This window comes from Zingiber officinale, chromosome 5B (assembly GCF_018446385.1).
Source record: "Zingiber officinale cultivar Zhangliang chromosome 5B, Zo_v1.1, whole genome shotgun sequence".
NCBI classification, from domain to species: domain Eukaryota; kingdom Viridiplantae; phylum Streptophyta; class Magnoliopsida; order Zingiberales; family Zingiberaceae; genus Zingiber; species Zingiber officinale.
In genome coordinates, this window is record NC_055995.1 from 137,929,669 (window position 1) to 137,948,652 (window position 18,984).

At 36.3% G+C, this 18,984-nt stretch overlaps 4 protein-coding genes across 6 annotated transcripts; 1 reads left to right on the top strand and 3 right to left on the bottom strand.

Moving 5' to 3' along the window:
• Positions 1–1,673: 1,673 nt before the first annotated feature.
• Positions 1,674–6,001, top strand: LOC121986304 (transmembrane 9 superfamily member 2-like). 2 transcript variants are annotated; one of them, XM_042540183.1, is made up of 8 exons: positions 1,674–1,832; positions 1,906–2,056; positions 2,857–2,897; positions 2,989–3,571; positions 3,657–3,794; positions 3,877–4,033; positions 4,117–4,601; positions 5,495–6,001. In XM_042540183.1, exons 2-8 carry the CDS (start codon positions 1,923–1,925, stop codon positions 5,712–5,714), a joined length of 1,758 nt encoding a protein of 585 aa, XP_042396117.1. In that variant the 5' UTR covers positions 1,674–1,832; positions 1,906–1,922; the 3' UTR covers positions 5,715–6,001. The 2 variants fall into 2 exon arrangements, with proteins under 2 accessions (XP_042396117.1, XP_042396118.1); XM_042540184.1 differs by having other exon boundaries at positions 1,699–1,832; positions 1,921–2,056.
• Positions 6,002–7,214: 1,213 nt separating this feature from the next.
• LOC121986305 (E3 ubiquitin-protein ligase SINAT3-like) lies at positions 7,215–10,629 on the bottom strand. 2 transcript variants are annotated; one of them, XM_042540186.1, is made up of 4 exons: positions 10,450–10,629; positions 9,558–9,843; positions 8,447–8,833; positions 7,215–7,723 (listed from the first exon to the last, which is right to left on the bottom strand). In XM_042540186.1, exons 2-4 carry the CDS (start codon positions 9,738–9,740, stop codon positions 7,403–7,405), a joined length of 891 nt encoding a protein of 296 aa, XP_042396120.1. In that variant the 5' UTR covers positions 9,741–9,843; positions 10,450–10,629; the 3' UTR covers positions 7,215–7,402. The 2 variants fall into 2 exon arrangements, with proteins under 2 accessions (XP_042396120.1, XP_042396119.1); XM_042540185.1 differs by having other exon boundaries at positions 10,360–10,617.
• Positions 10,630–12,700: 2,071 nt separating this feature from the next.
• LOC121986307 (protein MODIFYING WALL LIGNIN-1-like) lies at positions 12,701–15,233 on the bottom strand. The gene is made up of 3 exons (XM_042540187.1): positions 14,867–15,233; positions 13,716–13,915; positions 12,701–13,204 (listed from the first exon to the last, which is right to left on the bottom strand). Exons 1-3 carry the CDS (start codon positions 15,080–15,082, stop codon positions 12,898–12,900), a joined length of 723 nt encoding a protein of 240 aa, XP_042396121.1. The 5' UTR covers positions 15,083–15,233; the 3' UTR covers positions 12,701–12,897.
• Positions 15,234–15,366: 133 nt separating this feature from the next.
• LOC121986308 (acyl-CoA-binding protein) lies at positions 15,367–18,569 on the bottom strand. The gene is made up of 4 exons (XM_042540188.1): positions 18,417–18,569; positions 16,442–16,559; positions 15,721–15,783; positions 15,367–15,634 (listed from the first exon to the last, which is right to left on the bottom strand). The coding sequence occupies exons 1-4, from the start codon at positions 18,426–18,428 to the stop codon at positions 15,555–15,557; spliced, it is 273 nt and encodes a 90-aa protein (XP_042396122.1). The 5' UTR covers positions 18,429–18,569; the 3' UTR covers positions 15,367–15,554.
• Between the last annotated feature and the right edge of the window lie 415 nt (positions 18,570–18,984).

An 18,984-nucleotide genomic window follows, 5' to 3' on the forward strand; every position in this document is an offset into this window, starting at 1 on the left:
TGGGCGAGGAAGATCTCGCAAAAGGCAACGCAGAGAGGGAGGTGGAGAAATAGAGGTTTATTTTAGAAAAGAATAGGTGGGATAAGATGTTGGATCTGATACCATGATAAAGTAATAATAGCTAGGAAGAGGTGAGAGTAATAATAAATCTTGTTCATTGAAATTTGTCCTAAGAACAATATAATATATAGGGTTTAAACAAGTACTCGGTCAATTAACCAATTAACAAATAATAGAATAATTCTAAAAATTATTCTGAGAATTATTCTAATAATTATAACTGAATTATTAAAATAACCCTAATACTTAATTTGATTTGACTTGATAATTTGATCCGGTCAATCTAGGTAATTCTCTTTATCTCTATTACATAGTTGAGTCCCCATAACAAGAATTTGTTTAGCAAGATCTTCCACCTGAATGAGCTTTTGCCAATTTTATTCTTTGTAACTTGGTGCTCCACCTCGTGTCGATGAACTTCCTAGCTCGGCTAGAGGGTATTCTTCCTCCTTCATGGTCTTAATCTTAGCTGTTTTTTTAATTGGACTTGGCTAGTTGCACCATCTATGATTGTCGTTATAGATGAACAAGTCGTCTTCGTCTTACTATTTAGCGAGTAGGAAAAATGTATTTCTAAATCGGTCTTGAACTACTTGTTCTTGCTTTGTGTTATTGCTTAATGAGCAACATGTAATTACAATATCTCTCTCTTCCTTTCTCGTGATTATAAATATGATTATTTTCAATAGCTAGCAACATCCGTAATTTACCTCCTCCATATTGACCTAAGAACGGATTGAGAAAGGTGCTGGGATGAACGAATCACCTTTTGTCACATGCCACATAAATAAATATGATCATGAGGTGTTACCAGATGAAGTCTTAGAGTCAAAACTCAGCGCGTTCGAATATGTCTTTCCCTATATCTTATCCACCTGCACTTATGGCTAGTAGGCATCCGTGATTTACCTCCCGTGTTGTCCTAAGGACGGGTTGACGGGGGCGATAGGGTGAGCAAATCGCCTTTTGCCACGTAAATAAATATTTCGGTACCCTCAAGGATATGGTACAGCAACAGGGCATCAAGATTGTCACTCATGTACCTGCAGTTCGATCCCTAATTATGATAAATTTGTAGAAATTTTTCTCTAAATGGAGATGGACAACCAATGGATGTTGGATTTCTTGGTCATTCATCGTTAGTATTTCTCTATTTACTTTAATGGCCAAAGGAAAAATTCTGTGAGATTGGACCATCCGATCACTCAGAGTTAATCAATGAGACTAATTGAATTTATCATATAAATAAATATTTTAAATCGTCCTCTCGAGATGATGTAATAATTATCATCAATTTTTTACTCTCTATTTTTAAATATTATTGTATTTCATCATATTATAATATTTATAGACCATTACATATTTCTTATTTTAAAATTTTATTAAAATTAATTTAGGATTTTTTTTAAGCGTGATATGACGGCGGAGATACCGCACGGGGACATGTGTCGCGGAGCTCGTTTGGAGGCCGGATCGGCTCCTACGGCTCTTCGTCTCCGTTGACAATGATAGATCCATCCTGTTGGCCACTGCATGGGACCTACCCAATCGAACGGCCAGACCGAGTGTAACTTCATGTGGCAGTTACAGCGGCTCTTGGAGAGGATCCAAATCTCGCTCACTGTTCTTCATCACGCCCGAGCCCTTTTCTCTTCAGATCTCGTCGGGTTCTCTTTCCATTCTGCTCAACGATCTTCGCATTTTGTCTGCAGATCCAAACAACTATCCTCGCGTCTGACTCAGAGGGTTTGGAAGGAATTTGAGGACAAAAGGTGAGCGTTTCGAGGCAAATAGCGTGGATTTTAACAACGCTTGTTTGAGCTTTTTTGTGTGGATGTGTTTTAGGTTTCGTAATTGCAGAGATGGAGGTAGCACTGTTTCTTCTGTTATTGGCTTGCTGCTCGACGGTTGGAGCTGATGAAAGCGACCATAGGTACAAGGAGGGCGATCATGTTCCCCTCTACGTGAACAAGGTCGGGCCTTTTCATAATCCTAGGTAATTCCGGCCATTCTTTACACAAGGCCTGTCGATTCTCCCCCGTGGTTGGTTTTAGCGTCCTTTCGATTAGGGTTTTTTGATGACATTAGTGGATCTGTGTTTCGCGAAGTTGTTTGCAGCAGAATGTTCGTCGTTGTCTCTATCTTTTGTATTGTAATAAAAAAAAGAGATCTTTCGATTGTTTAGCTTTGCTATTTACATGGAATCAGGTATACCTACGACGATTAGGTTTTGTTTAAAGGAAAAACAAAAACTAAAATCTCCATGAAATATCATGGATGGTCTAGTTGACCTTGGAGGACTATGTCAAAGTTTGAAGTATTGCTTTTGTCGTGCTAATCCTAGAATGAATCTACCATTGTTTAATACCGTGTCTATATGTCAAACAACATTATTTTTGTAGATTAACCAGAATCACGAGTTAGATTGGCATTGAACTCGTGGAGTAGTTTTCACAAGCTTCAGGTTGTATTATTTATTTCATCTCCATTGATGTTAACTGTCTGTTTTGTTGAATTACCAAACATTCCAAGTTCCTGATTCTAAACCATATCAGAGTCTAGAAAAAAGACCTTTGATTTGATATTTTAGTTGGGTTGTTAAAGACTGTTTATTGTGATTATCAAACTAACGCTCCTTGTTTAATCTTGAGTCATTTGTTAATATTTAATAGTACTTGAACACTAGATTAGAAGGCCCAATAATCTTCTTCTGCTCTTATTTTACATTTATAGTTTCTCATTGGATATTTTTAGCATTTCTAGAATAATGACAGGCCACATCTTCTGCATTTGCAGTGAAACATATCGTTACTATGACTTGCCATTCTGTTTGCCAGGTCCATTCTTCCTTTACTATTTCACTGCCATTTCGTAAGTTTGATACTATTTTTATTTATGAACTCTTTGTAAAATTTTGACTTGGATCAGAACATGTTATTGAGAAGAAGGAAGCACTTGGAGAAGTTCTAAATGGTGATCGTTTGGTTGATGCGCCATATGAGTTAAATTTTCTCAAGGATAAGCAGTCTGTATCTCTGTGCAAGAAAACTTTGTCTACAAAACAAGTTGCGAAGTTTAGACATGCAGTTGCAAAGGACTACTACTTCGAAATGTACTATGATGACCTACCTTTGTGGGGATTTGTGGGTAAGATTGAGAAGGATAAGACTGAGTCAAGTGATGACAAGTACTTGCTTTTTAGACACATTCACTTTGATATTCAGTATAACCATGATCGGGTCATTGAAATCAATGTCCAAACTGACCCTGCTTTTTCGGTGGATATCTCTGAGGATAAGGAATTAGACGTAGAGTTCTTATATTCTGTTCATTGGAATAAGACTGACATAACCTATGCGGAAAGGATGGCAAAGTACTCAAAGACATCCTCTATGCCTCAGCATTTAGAGATTCACTGGTTCTCTATTGTTAATTCATGTATAACTGTCCTACTTCTAACTGGGTTCCTTGCTACAATTCTCATGCGGGTGCTCAAAAATGATTTTGTCAAGTAAGACATAAATTTTAAGGTTTTACTTTTGAAGCATTATTTTTCATTTGATGAATCTTGCCAAATTGGAAATTTTATCTTGGAGGTATTCTGTTGATGAGGAGTCTCTTGATGACAAAGAGGAGACTGGTTGGAAATATATTCATGGAGATGTTTTCCGATTTCCGAAGCACAAGTCTTTGTTTTCAGCTATTGTTGGTTCTGGAACTCAGCTCTTTGCTCTGTAAGATCCCACACTCAAAAGTTTCTAATGTCGGTGCCCGATAATACCTTAATATCATCTAACACTTTCGTCTCTCTACCAGTACAATTTTCATCTTCCTCCTTGCACTTGTCGGCGTGTTCTATCCATACAACCGAGGTGCTCTATTCACAGCCCTTGTTGTTATATATGCTTTGACTTCTGGTATTGCTGGTTACACAGCTAGCTCCTTTTATGTGCAGCTCGAAGGAACAAACTGGGTAAGAGGTTGTTTATGCTTGTTTTTTTATCGATTTTTTTATGCTGTTATATGGTTGATTCTCTTACTCCTCTTTGGTTCCAGGTGAGGAATTTGCTGCTGACCAGCTGCTTATTCTGTGGACCATTGTTCTTGACGTTCTGCTTTCTGAACACTGTCGCTATCATATATAACGCCACTGCAGCTTTGCCATTTGGCACTATCCTCGTGATTCTTCTCATATGGACATTGGTTACTTCTCCATTGCTTGTATTGGGTGGAATTGCTGGTAAAAACAGCAAGAGTGAATTCCAAGCTCCATGTCGTACCACAAAGCACCCAAGAGAAATTCCAGAATTGGCATGGTATCGAGGAACCATACCTCAGATGGCAATGGCAGGATTCCTTCCCTTTAGTGCTATATATGTGGAACTATATTACATATTTGCTAGTGTGTGGGGTCACAGGATCTATACAATCTACAGTATCCTATTTATCGTTTTCATCATCCTCATCATTGTCACAGCATTCATCACAATCGCATTGACATACTTTCAACTTGCCGCAGAGGATCATCAGTGGTGGTGGAGGTAAATATTTGTCCTTGTTTTGCCTACTCTATTAGAGATAAAGTAGATATTTTTGAGTCCCAAGTTGACACGGGCTTCTTTTTTTTTTTGAACCAACAGAATGGTTCAGATATTTTTAGTTTCCTTCTGCATTCCTTATGGGTCCTTGCCTTTAAGCAATAACCTTAAAGACTGTACCATTTCTACCTAACAGAAAGTTTTCTTCCTGTAAAATCTCGATGCAACATGTCGAGCTATGCTTTCTTGAGCTTTCATTAGTTTGGATCATCTAACAAAGGATGCTCTTCAATGAAATCAGAATATTGTGATTCTCCAGCGTCAATTAACATGGACCTATATAATGAAAGCTTATGGAAAACAGTTAGTCCGATCAAATGGAGCCGCAGAGATGAATTTTCAGACAATGGTCAGTTATTTAGGTATTTGCATGGAGGAGAGCATTACAACCTATCAGTTCCCTACCGGTTACTTTTATACATTATATATTGAGTAACTTACTGATTTCTAGGGAGAAAAGTATTTGACCTACAATTTTGTTTGTGCTTGCTGGTGTATGGAAAGTTATCCTAGCCAGAAAATCAAGATCAATCCAATGTTTCGACTGTAGATATGTTACAACATCGAACCATTTAACCAACTATTTTTAGTCTTGCCCCCACGGGCATGTAGCCGAGTTGATAATCGGATGGTAGATTTGCACCACAACTATTTGCAGTCATCATTAAAGTTGTATTTCACTGAAACGCCAAATATTGTTTGGTTGGGCCTTCTGTCGGTCACACTTTTCGATTAATAAATTTAATGAATTCGATTTGTCAAGTGAATTCATTGGTAGTCTTTGTATATGTTACTACCCAATTACCCTTCAACAGCAGTTCTTTCCATATCCTCAGGTCTGTTCTTTGCGGGGGCTCCACAGGTGTATTCATCTTCTTCTACTGCATTTATTACTATCATGCAAGATCAGGCATGTCGGGCTTCATGCAAACCTCATTCTTCTTCGGCTACATGACTTGTGTATGCTATGGGTTCTTCCTCATGCTGGGGACTGTTGGTTTTCGTGCATCTTTGCTCTTCGTGCGCCACATATATCGATCCATTAAGTGCGAGTAAACCTCACATTTGCCTCAAGGATGGTTCGTGAAACATTATGATAGTTGCCGCAGCATGTCGCAGATTTTTGTCCTGGAGTCACAAGCTTGATATCTCAGACAGTAAGTTTCGAGCACAACCTTAAGCATTTAATAAATGTCAATAGTTTGTGTATTAAAGATTGCTCCAAATGTAGTTTGCTTCTAGTAAGGTTAATATATTTGAAAAGTATATCTCGAGTAGGAACATACTTAAGTTCTTGTCGTATTTGCCCTAATTCGGAAACGAGAAACTACACAACTTTTGTATGATCATGGTAAAGCCCTAAAAACGAGCATCTCGAGTTCAATGAACACATCTTGTTGCCAAAGTGAACAGTCCCAAAGCAATCTTCTTGTCGATTGTGATCCCAAAGAAAGCTTTTGCTTTCGCCTTATCTAGCGAACATCAATTATCTCATTTGTAGAGTGCTCCTTCGGATATAGATGCTTCATGGCTCTTTCGACAGTATGATATTCTCTTCTTACAGCAGCGACTGCAGCTCGGAGCCCTTCTATCATTACTGATATTATCCTTTTTTCTTTTATTTGTTGATGCTACCTCTTTCTTAAATTTGATCCGTAGGCACATTAGTTGCACTTGCTCGATCAAATTCTTCAAAGTGAAACTTGGTTGATGAAAGTACCAGGTTGGTTGCATCATCCTCTTCCTCTTGTTTTGTTGATAGAGCTTCTGTGCCTCGCCGCATAGAACTTAACATAGTAGAGGATAGGCATAATCTTTCACTTCGCAATCGGTTTGTCCTTGGTGAAAATTAGAGCACCAAAAATATTAGTTGTTGCTGTAACATTGCATCTATGAGCACATCATCCATATTTTCTGTCCACTTCAGGGTGTTTCTTCGCGATGGACCATCGTTTGAATTCTTCATATGTGAGTTCATGCTTATAACCACAACAAAATCTTATCCATAAAGCAATGTTGGTTATGAAAACCACAAGGATCACATGTTTAGAGAACAATATTATTGCACTATAATTCTAAACTAGTAAAATCACATTCTTAATTTGTTTACTTTTAACATATTATTGCCACTATGCATTCCCTCTCATTTTTATTCTCACCCAAGTAAACAAAAACATCGACTTTCCATTCTCTTTTCCATGTTCTTAACTTTCTTTTCTTGTGGATATTTTTTTAACAAAATTTTAACTTTTCTCTCCTCTTTGCTTACCATGACTCTTCTTTGGGGTTCTCCCACTCCAAGTAAACAAATCCAAATAGCAGGTCGGTGCATAAAATTTCTATCAATGTGGGATTCCAGAGAAAAATTTATTGTACACAATCTTATATTGTATTTCAAAAGATTATTTTCGTAACTCAAACTTGTGACCTTCAAATCACACAACAATTTTATTATTGTGTTAAAGTTCCCCTTCAAATCCAAATATTCTTAAATGGAAATAATTTTGTTCCTTAATTTTAGATTCAAATTGAGTCTAACATAAATTTTCAAGTGACTGAAGAAATTCAACTGCACATGTTTCATTGCTTTGAATCAACAGTCCTAAAAGTTTATCATACAGAGTGACAAGAATTGTTCATAAACTTCCAAGTACATTCGAAAACAGATGATCCTAAATTGGCAAAGTTGAAAAGATTAGCCTTCACTCTACAGTTTTAGATGAGTGATAACTATCCAAGGCCTTTTATTGTTCTTTCCAAATACGGCCAGTCACTCGTAGCTTCAGCTCTTGCCGGCTACCACCGGTGAAGAAGAGAGCCATGTTCCGATGGATGATCAGCCCATCATAGCTGTCACGCACTTTCCTGTGACTATCCCTGATGCTCCTTGGTACTCCCTGCCATGTAAGTTTTCGGTCATTGCCGCCAACTTCCAAGCTGTAGCTGAACTGCCTTGCCTCACTGTCTTCGCCGAGAAACCTTAAGAATGCCATGTACACAGGAGTCATTCCGAGAAGGAATGCCTCAAAGTGAAGGCAGAAATAATGGCCATAGCAACTGAAAACCTGCAGTAAGAGAAGCAAAAGATCATCTAAATGTTGCAAGAGAACTTGAATTAAATTTTATAGTAGCACTTATGACAAGAGAAAAAGCTACAAAACCTAACTGTTTTGTTCTTGAACTCATGAAAATGATGTTGATTTGGTTTTAAGTTACCATATTTCAGCAACTTAGTCGCCAAATCAACCGAGGTTTTAATTTCATTTGTATCAGTCGGCATGGATGAAACTTATCATGCAGCTGCCAAACGGCACATGAAACACTTCAAGACACATAAAAGAAGTAACAGGGACTCGTTGCATTAAGGACCGCAGTTTTGCGAGCTGGGAGCACCCACAGTTTTGCAAGTTGCAACAGTAAGAACAACGGATTTCGACGACAGCGAGCTGTTCTGGAACTGCAATCTGTGATGATGGATTGCAACAAGGTAAGCTCGACGATGGCCTCACCCTACTCTTCCACCTCCTGGCCCTCTTTCGATCCGCATCACAGCTCCTTTTCCACAATCCACATTGATAACATATACTGTTTTACTCCGGTTAGGAAACAAAACCAGCTTGGAAAGGATTTTTAAACCTCAAACAAATAGATCTTCTTTCACTAGTATGTAAAGGTTTGTAGAATGTAAAAACAAGGAATTTGTTGGACTTTAAACATCTCAAAATTCAAAAATTGAACCACAAAATAAATGCATTGCAACTATCATGAAAGGCCAGAAAAAAACTTACAGTGAGCATCCATGTCGCATTTTCCACTTCGTGGGGGTTAGATTTGACGTAACGATGATTAAATGTGCATCCGTTGTGCATATCCACCTTATGATCATTTTTCAAGTGGGTGACGAGCATTACAATGTCACCAGTGACCAGGCATTCTGAACCGGCATAGGGACAATTGTAAGGTCTGAACCTGCATTGCTGTTCATGTTTCAGTTTGTTATAATATGGATGTATCTCTGGGCAGCCGGGGCTTTGGTATCGGCATGGTAACTCCAATGACTCGGCAACTTTCTCAAGGGCCAGGCATCTGATGTTCCCCAACTCTTGCCGACAAGTAGGGCAATGATTGTGCACTCTCGCTTTGCAGCTTGAACATAGAGTATGGCCATTGGGGCACTGCAAGTATTGATCACACGAGAGTTGAGATTCATAAGCATGACGGTAACATCTACAATAGCACTCGAAAACAAAAGGCACATAAAGCTATCCTCCATTTTTTGGAAGTATTCCTGAACTACACAAGAGTCAGATTGCATGTGGATTTCCGGTAGCAAAGATTGGCAAAAGAAAATAGAAAATAGAGGCGAAATTAAAGAGCTTTCTTCTTGTTTGCTAAATTCTTCTCCAGATTGTAGTATCATCAGCAAAATAGTTACAGACCTCTGAGAAAAAATGCAATAAAGGATACCGTATGCTACTTGTTCTTGAGCAATAATAATCAAACTAAAGATTCTTGAATCCATTATGCAATTAATTTTCTGCCATACAATCTAATGCTGCTAGTGAAATCGTAAGTTGCAAGAATGTTTAGAGAAGAACCATGACATCATATGCATTCTTTTCAAGAACGGTTTGAAATTTAATTTGAACATACTCCTTGATATCAAAGCTATCTTTCGACACTAAAAAAATATTGGAAGGCTTCAGAAAGTAGTTGGATCTTCAATTTAGCAAGTCAATCTCGAACAGAAACAGCCGAGAAACAAGATAATTCATAATGCAAACGACGAGTTGATGTTAAAAAATTTGGAGAATACAAACACATGGAAATGAATTTTCAGCATATGAACAATCGTTCATGAGGCAGGAAAGGAAAGAAATGGAATCCACACGTTGGTACCTGATGTATGGGAGGGTACATGGAATTTGTACACACTGGGCATTCAAGAAGCTCGTGCACACTACCAGCTGTAGATACACCCGCTTTGACACCAGAAGTAGCAGAAGACTTGTAAGATGGCACACAACCATTATCGAAATCGGAGAGCTCGCACTCTATTACATGAGATTCAGGGATATCCATGAACAATTCCGTTCACAGAGCCAGGATTTTTTATTCTTTTCTTCTTTCTACAATCAACTAATTTCACTGAATTCAGGACAGAATTGTCGTCTTAGAACTCTACCTGCAAATAAGTCACGATGAATTCATTTATTAGATATCAGGAAAAGTTAGGTCCTTTCTAAGATCACAATTCTTAATTTGTTAGACAAGAGGTCAATCTATACTGGTGTATTGTTAACAACCAATAGAACTGGGAAAAGAAAAAAAAAAAAACTTTATCCCTACCCAGAACAGCAGCAAAATCAATATCGTCTATTTTTTTTTCATCTACAAAACACAAAAAGAGGCACCAGAGTACTAACTGAAATCATAAACGCAAAGACATGCAAAACCTGATCGAGATGTTGATAGATCAACTCATCCTTCCACGATCTTTTCAATATCAAGCATGCGGAAAATCCAAACTGACTAAGCAAAAAAACAAAAGGGGGAAGGATCCAGCATGAGGGATCACAGATCTAGGCAGAACAATGAGAATCGAATGAAATTTCAACCTCCCAACATCTTAAAACCGCGCAAAGGAAAAACACGCCTTGATGAAATTTTCCAACAAGTACAGCAAAGATAGAGGACAAACTTGCTCGATTGATTATAAATCAGAAGCTGGGAATCGACGATGCGGACGAGGAAGGCGAGGAAGCGGAGTGGAGGGATCGAGAGATCGAACCTTTGGGCCGGAGGCGATTCGGGGAAGCTCCAATCAGCAGACTGCGGCAGATCACGAAGGAAAGAAAGGGTGGAAAATCGAGGAGGGGAAGCGGAGAAAGAGGAAGGAGGAGGAGGGAGCAAGCACGCGGCCGCTGCTTCGCTAAGCAGTCGATTTATCGGCAGCTTCCTAATCATATCATTAGTAGGGTGATCATCAAAATGCCCAACCAAAAAAAGAAATTAATTTTAAATAAAATTTTAAAACATTTTCTATCAAAGAAAAGTCGGCAAAAATTAAAAGAGCCTTGTTTTTTTTTTAAAAAAATAATTGAAATCAATCAAAAGACATCTTTTTTTTTATATAAATCAACAAAATTTAACTGTCAATTAAGTAAATAATAGTAATAATGAATCACAGTTGCTATAAATAAATATTATATTGTAATAATTATTAATCAATATAAATAATACGGAATTATAATAATTATGAATTATATATATATATATATATATATATATATACACACGGAACTAATATCCCAGATCAAATCTTCAGTCCCCAAATTTCTCTGTCCCGTATCTCCTGTCGATCGGACGGATCATATTACATCTTAAGACATCATGACATCTTTAAGATGTGTGCAGTATCCTCGTGATGTGCAAGACATGCTTGAGATGTAATCTGATCCATCCGATCGACAAAAGAATACGGAGACAAAGAAATTTGAGGACAGAGGATTTAATCTCCTAATATCCTGGGTGTTACAGAGTGTCCAACTTGGGCAGGATATCAGCACGTTTTTTTTTATTATTTTTTTTTAAATTTTTAAAAACCAATATTTTTTTTTAAATATAAATACTAAATATCTACTGATCGATATAATATTAGACTCTATAAACAATTAAATTTTTTTATTTCTAATTTTTATTTTAACCGAATATTATAATCTAATTAGAAAGTTTAAATCTAAATCTATAAACAACTAATTTTTTTTTAATTTTAACCGAATATTATAATCTAATTAGAAAGTTCGAATCTAAAGATAAAATCTTAAATTTTTTTAATTTGAATATTATAACCTAATTAAAAATGAAAAAAAATTAAATGTACCATAAGAGTTTAGACTTAATTATAATGTTTAAGTTAAAAAATTTATAGATTTTATCTATATAGTTCAAATTTCTCAATTGATAGTGTTTAATTAAAAAAAATTAAAAATAAAAAAAAATTTGATGTACCTTTAAAGTTTAAACTTTCTAATTGAATTATAATATTTAAGTTAAAATTTTTTAAAATTTTACCTCTAAAATTTAGACTTTTTAATTAAATTATAATATTTAATTAAAAAAATAAAAAAAAAATTAAATATCTACATAATATAATAGTATGTTTATGGGATATATTATGTAATTGAGATTTAGAGAAAGAAATGTTAATTTTTTAATTTAAAATTTTAAAAATAAAAAATTAATAAAAAAAATTAAGCTGATGTCCTGCACATTATTTAATTAATATTATATATTAAATAAATATAAATAAGCTTTTACCGAATACCAAATTTATTCATTTACTGTCCTTAATATAAACATTAAAAGAACAGTCCGATGCACGAAACTTTCACCATACGAAGTCCCGAAAAAAGATCTATTATACGTAGCCTTACTTTATTTTTTACAAAAGACTATTTCCAGCCCTTAATATAGACATTACAAAAACATATTCAACTAGCTCAATCAAACTTAAAAATATTAGGAACAAACCAGAAGGGGTGGATGCGTGGGTGAAAAAGGGAGGTCCTTTCCCAAAAAAGTGTTATTTTAATTTTTGCCCAAGAAAATTTATCAAAAATAAATACATTGAAAAAAAAATTAAACTTAAATTTCAATTTTACTGCACCTGAAGATAAAATTTTCACTCAAATTAAATGCGCAAATATAAAAGAAAATTAAAAATAAGTTTATTAATCATTTTTCTTGCTTCCTACTCTTGTCAGAAAACAAAGAAAAAAATATATAGTTAAAACAATATTTCAATCATCTTATTACCTTCTTGGTGTCTTCCCTGGTAGGATGAACCCATTTCCTGGCCTTCCATGAGATTTGCATTGCAATTTTAATGTCCTGCAAATTAAGGAATCCATGAAACTATACAACACAATTCAGTAAAATATTATCAAATCGTGAAAACATGATGCGACATACCGTAGCAGAAGTCATACCTCCCATAAATTCATTCATTCCCTAAATTTCAAGCATAAACATCCACCACAAGATCCAAAACATCACCTTCTTTTCAAGGGAATAATATTGAATGGTGTTCATCCCTCAATCACAAGCTACATTTTTGTTAGCATAACAACTCTTTTTTATGATGGATTATTATACAAAACCATCACTTTGCGCAACTAAACACACCCATATCTTCAGTGGAATTCGAAATGGTTGAGTGAAATTTTTTTGTCAGGATTCAGGGGAATTGCTGCCGGTTATATGTATCCTCGTGCACAAATACTGGGTTCTGAACTTGGGGTTGGTCCATTACGATGCCTTGGTTTTGTTGTGGATTCCATGGCTGAGTGTTCTTTCGCAGTGAAGCAGAAACATAATAAACGATGCTTAGTGAAACACTTGCAAGGGACAGGATTGCCCCTCCTGTGAACACTCCGGCCTTGACGACATAGCAGTACTCACCAAAGTACATTCTTTCTTGTCCCCATTGGTCATTTAGGGCTGCGGCACTTAATAGCAGAACGAAGGCTATTATAAAAGTAATCCTGCAGGGATCAAGAGAGGAACCGATGATAAGTTCCCAGTATGTGTGGCCAACTCAAAAAAGAGAGAATGACATGCATAAATGAACTAAAAAAGTGCAAGCTTTGGACTTTCAAGTTTCCTTAAATGGAACCGCAAAAGATATGCTATACTTCTATTTTATGAAATTATCGTGCTTTTCGATAGATTTATGAGTCTGTTGTTTTACCGAAATATATCAAAATTTATGTTGGCTGTTGACATGATAAACACTCTTGTATGCTATGTATTTGGCATGAAAGTGTTTGCTCAGATTTAAGGAAAACAAAAACAAAAAACAAGAGAAGCTCAACAAAGACAACTGCCGTGAACAGCTAACACTGAGTTATCAACATCCTGAAACATCAAAACATGTGGTATGATGTTAATGTCTAACTACTAAATAGTAAGAAGTACCAATATTTGAAGGAATAACTAATGAAATGTGGCACGACTTGTTTAAGCAATAAATGCACCTAATGCTGATCAATTTACCAAGAAGTGATGAAAGAGATCAATCCAATTGTCCAGTTTGTATTGGATGGATTTGGATATTTCTTGCAACATATGCACCCAGCTACAGAGTTTATAATGGCTTGAGCTATCATAAGTGCCACGGCTGCTATTAAACCAAGAGCTAGTGCAGGGCTCTTTGGGTAGGAGCATTGACCTAAAGTTGTTTGCACATCAGAAACCTGCAGGGTAGAGAAAAAGCATTAAGCTTAGTCAAGGTTTTCCTAACAAAGTAAAGGCTTGCCTTGACACATAAAGGTAAACTGAAATGAATAATGGCTGATTATGCCTATTGGATTGGAAGCAATGCAGCTTAACATATCGCAAGCAATTGAGTAGATTGGAAATATTATACTCGATAAATATGGAACTGTCCAAATTCTTAATGAGGTTTGCTTAAGTTTTAATCAAGTGGAAGTTTACAGATACCAACACCTGATTGTGTTTTAACAAGAACCTGCAAGGTTATTCAAATTTCTTAGGCAAACTTAATGGATAAGAAAGACAAATGGTTCCGTGCATTTTGTAAAAATAACAAGCCAAATTTAAACAAAAAAAGAGAAATAATATTTTCATGTCTAAAATTTTTCTTTACCTGTTTGACTAATCAAGTTTCAAACACCCAATTTAGTCTCTAGTTTGCAATGAACAATCTCTACTTCATCCAATACAAAACCATCTCGAACCGCTAATGGAAACACATGACACTATTGGATGAATTTTCTACTGTGACTTATTTGAAACTTGAGTAAACTTCAAATTCATGCTAAACTTCAGTCACCATCCTGAGAACCGATAGCTATATAATAATGAGACCAGAGTGAACTAGAAACTGATGTAGGACTTCAATCATCAGAGTGAACTAGAAGTGGATGCCTTCTACTCATAACAGAACCCACAAAGTAAACCTGGAAACGTCAATATTAGGATCGGACGTTTGCAATAGGACCCACAGAAAAACGTCATTTTCTCTAAACCCTAATCACAATAACAAGTCCTAAAGCTCACATTGATGGTGCGACGGAGGCGGAAAATGACAGAAAGTTGTAAGATCGACAAAGATCCGGCTCCAAGCTATACGCAAGGAAACTCGAGGAAAATCCATCTTACCAAGATCGAGTAAGGTGGCAAACCTTGATCCGGGTGGCTTCGGCAGCGAAGCCGAGCGCAGAAGAGAGAAGGCCGAGGAACCCCACGAAAGAGCAGATCATCACGACATTCTTCTCCATCTCGATCGCTCTCCGCCGGCAGTGAAGCTGCTGGCGCTGCTTCCCTTGAGGAGTGCTACGGCGAGGAACGGTACAATAGTAGGAGTGCAGTAAGTATGCATTGACCATTTTGCCCTCCATAGTTGATACCCAACCGACCAAGCTCTTCTTAATAATTAAAGATAAAAATAGAATAAAAAATGAGGCTCTTAATTAATATTATTATAATAAAATACATTTTTTTAAAAATTATTGTAACAGTTACATAGCTAGCAAACTGTGCTACTATAATATGTTAAAATAAATTATTTTTAAAAATATAATTTAATTAAAAATACTTGTATAAAATACTTTCATATGGATCCAGTAAATTAATTAAAGTAATTTTAGAAACTCAAACCAATTCGTAGGTAAAAAAAGACAAATAAATAAGGGAGTGTATGAGCTTTCCCCAAAACTAACCAAAGAGAGAGTCTATAACAAGTTACAACACCCACGAAGATCATTCTAACCTCATGGCTGATGTTGGAAGGTAGTTTTTTGTTTTATATAACATTATTACATAGAGCAAGTTGTTTTGGTTCTGTAAATCTATACCCCGAGTGGTTAGGCTTTAGGCCGCGGAGGAAGCCTCTTCGAGCAATTGCTTAACCTTGGCGATGTAGTCGGTCATGGCCTCCTCCTTCGACTTTCCTGTAATTTACACGCGATTATCAGTTGTTTTTCAGTGAAGTGATAGAAAGACTGAACTCAAACTTGTCGAGACAAAAGTGGGAAACCTTCAACAGCCTTCCAAGCGTCCCATTTAGCTCTGTCCCTTAAATTGAATATTCCAGGTCGGCCTGTGAAGAACCAAAGTGCATAATTTTACTTGTTGAAGTTAGATAAAGAATAGACGAAGGGAAGCACCAATGATTTTTTTTAAAAAAAATCATAAAGTCACTGCTCAAAAGTTCTTCCTTCTCGAGTGTGTCCAGTGAATATTTTAACACACATTGAACATTCAACATTTAAGATTTGATGTATGGTTAACCGGAGGCCTACGAATCCTTAAGAGGATTGGCACATACATTTACTTCTCGCAGAGATATCAAGTACAAGACTGCAGTGATCAGTAAAAAGTCAGGAAGATGGGAGCACTAATTTAGTTGTTAGCATCTGCATTGAAGTCTCATAGGATTACAAGAAACAGTACACTGAGCACATTCAATCAGTATCGTTATAGAGGGTACTCTTCCGCTGTATTCTGAGCAGTAATAGGATTGTAGTTGTGGTGGTAATGCCAGAAGTAGTTTCACATTTTGGTTGTTAAAAGGGAGGGAAGAAGTTTCCATACTATATATATCATTTTACAATCATCTTCTATACCTAATACCTTACATGGATTTCCCTTATTGATATTTGTAGAAGGATTCTCTCATTTTATCAATTCACCAATTACTTGAAAAGACACGCTCTATAAGAGAAGAAAAACATGACAGCTATTCATTGAAAACTTACTAGTATTCACTGGTCCAACAGTTGCTTGCTTGAACAGTCCATATAAAATCAATTTGTTCTCATTAGTAGTCGTATCCGGTAACGTTTTAGCCTTTTCAGCATATTCTTCAAACTCTTCCTGCAACAAATCAGAAACCACAACAAGCTAATCAAGCCTCAAGCATAACATAGCACCTGCAATGATATCTATATTGCTCTCAACTCCAAGTATGAGCATGTAGCACAGGGTTATCTGAAAGGCAAATATCTAGCCTTCCAACACATTGTTTCCAAATACTGGGAGCACAAGCAGATCGAGGTACTGAATGTATCTAGCCTTACCAAGGTTCATTACAGAGGTCGTCTTTTGTTTTTTGTTTTTGTTTGTTTTGATAATCAAGGTGTCCAGACTTCACCTGGTTAATTTTGGAGGTAGACAACCTTCGCATGGTTCGCTTACGGGATAAATCCTGAGCACAACTTATGCACACTTAAAGGACGACCTCCAGAATATTTGTCGTCCCTACTAGGATTCAAACTCTAGTCCTCTTATTTGTTCTCTTAAGTGTTATACCAATGCACCATACCTGTGAGGGCTAACATGTAAAATCTAAGGTCGTCTTTTGTTAGCACTACTATAGGGGGTGACACTGAGAAATCCAAATAATATAGATGACACATACAATGGAGTTAGATTTTTTAAAGCATAGAAAATGAGTCTATGCTCAAGGTGCCAACTAAGTGCTAAAATTGTACAAGTGTTAGACTAATGAATAATGACCATATGCATGCATCAACAGAACAAATTCTAAGAAAGATTCATCGCCTTAATTCATCAGTATAAGGGCAACGGAAAGACCGATACTTCATTTATAATTTATTGCCGATGACACATAATTTTATTCTATGAACAAAATTCTGGAAAGAGTGTCATTGTTTTTGGAAAGCTCTTTTTTCAGGCACTTTAATATCTCCATTAAATGATTCAATCACATATGCAGTTATATACACAGGCAAGCACAAAACAAACACTTTTAATTCGGGGCAATTAAGACAATAGCCTTCTGGTAACTAAAAGCCATCTTTCTCGGGACAGATCTTTGACACAGGAGGAGTGAAAGGGGGTGGTAACATTCTGCTTAAATTCCCTTAGGGGGGGTTCGCGGAGAAAGTTCCTTACTTCCTTATACTCCATATTCTCCCTCTAGGGAGGAGTCAGAAATGGAGGGTCATTCGGTAGTATTTGGTATCGCTAGATACCCAAAGCTGAGACTTTGACCTCCATCAGGGCAAGCCAACAGTCCTGGTAATCTGCTGAACTACGACCATAGGGGTTCAGAGTAGTTTATCGATAGAAAACAGATTCGAAGTCTGCCCCAACAAATGATGTGCAACTACAAGCTTAACATGCTGGAGAAATTACAGTTTTTTTCTTTAACAAATCCTTTGAATTAGATGTGTTTGACAAAAAAGAACATCGAATTCAATGAAATAAAATCATGCATCTAGTAGGCTCATCTCATCAAGAGTTAACTTTTCTAATCCTGGCTTTAATTTGAAGGGGCATAAACCACCTCAAAAAAACTCAACAGGAAAATTGACTTAACAAACGGAACCCAGATGTTAAAGGGGAAAAGGAACCGATCCTAAGTAATCCAAACACGAAAGTTCTTCTTTTTTTTTGTTTCAGAATAAAGGACAAAAGACGCAACACTTGATATTACACTCAGATCTAAAAACTAGATCAGACAATAAACAGTTCAACACTCTGAAGAATTGCTCGTCTCCGATCAAAAAGGACTCTCGAAGTCTACTACGCGGGAATCACAAAAATCATACAAAAAAACCTTAAATTGGACCATATGCAACAGATGATCTTCTCTAAGATCCGGTAACAAAAATCCCAAAAACAAAATCGAAGGAGAACAGACAAATACCAATAAGCAAAAGGAGCACAAATATACTGGTAAAATGATGATGAATGCGTAGATCTTACCTGCAAACCCATTGTGCTATCTCGCTCTCTCGACTGCGTTTAGATCGCCGACGGCGGAGATATTACTGCAGCCGCAATAGTAGACACCACGTTTTTGAGGAAAGGAAGGATACCGAGCGGATAATGAATCTCAACCGTTCATACTACTGACGGGGATCGATGGATGCCGCATAGGCAAATAGTGTGAGGTCGTTTGACGAATAGGTTACTTCATAATCAAAATAGTACGGTCGAGCATGACCCCTAAGGTTTATTTAAAAAAAATATTTTTTTGCATTTTATTAATGTTAAAATATTTTTTATTATTTTACCCAAAATAATTTGGATCTAAGATCATTGGGACGTCGAACAATTTTCCTTTTTATCGTTTAAAAAGTTACATATCTAAGAACATTCACATGGGATGAATTGAATAATTATATCAGTTATTCTATCCATTTTTTAAATTTAGATTTGATAAATAATAATTCTTTAAATTTAAAGAATGAAATCTCTATCTTAAAAATAAAATAATATTTTTTTTTAATCTCTTCTTCCCCTCAATCTCTCTCCTTCTCCTAATTTCATA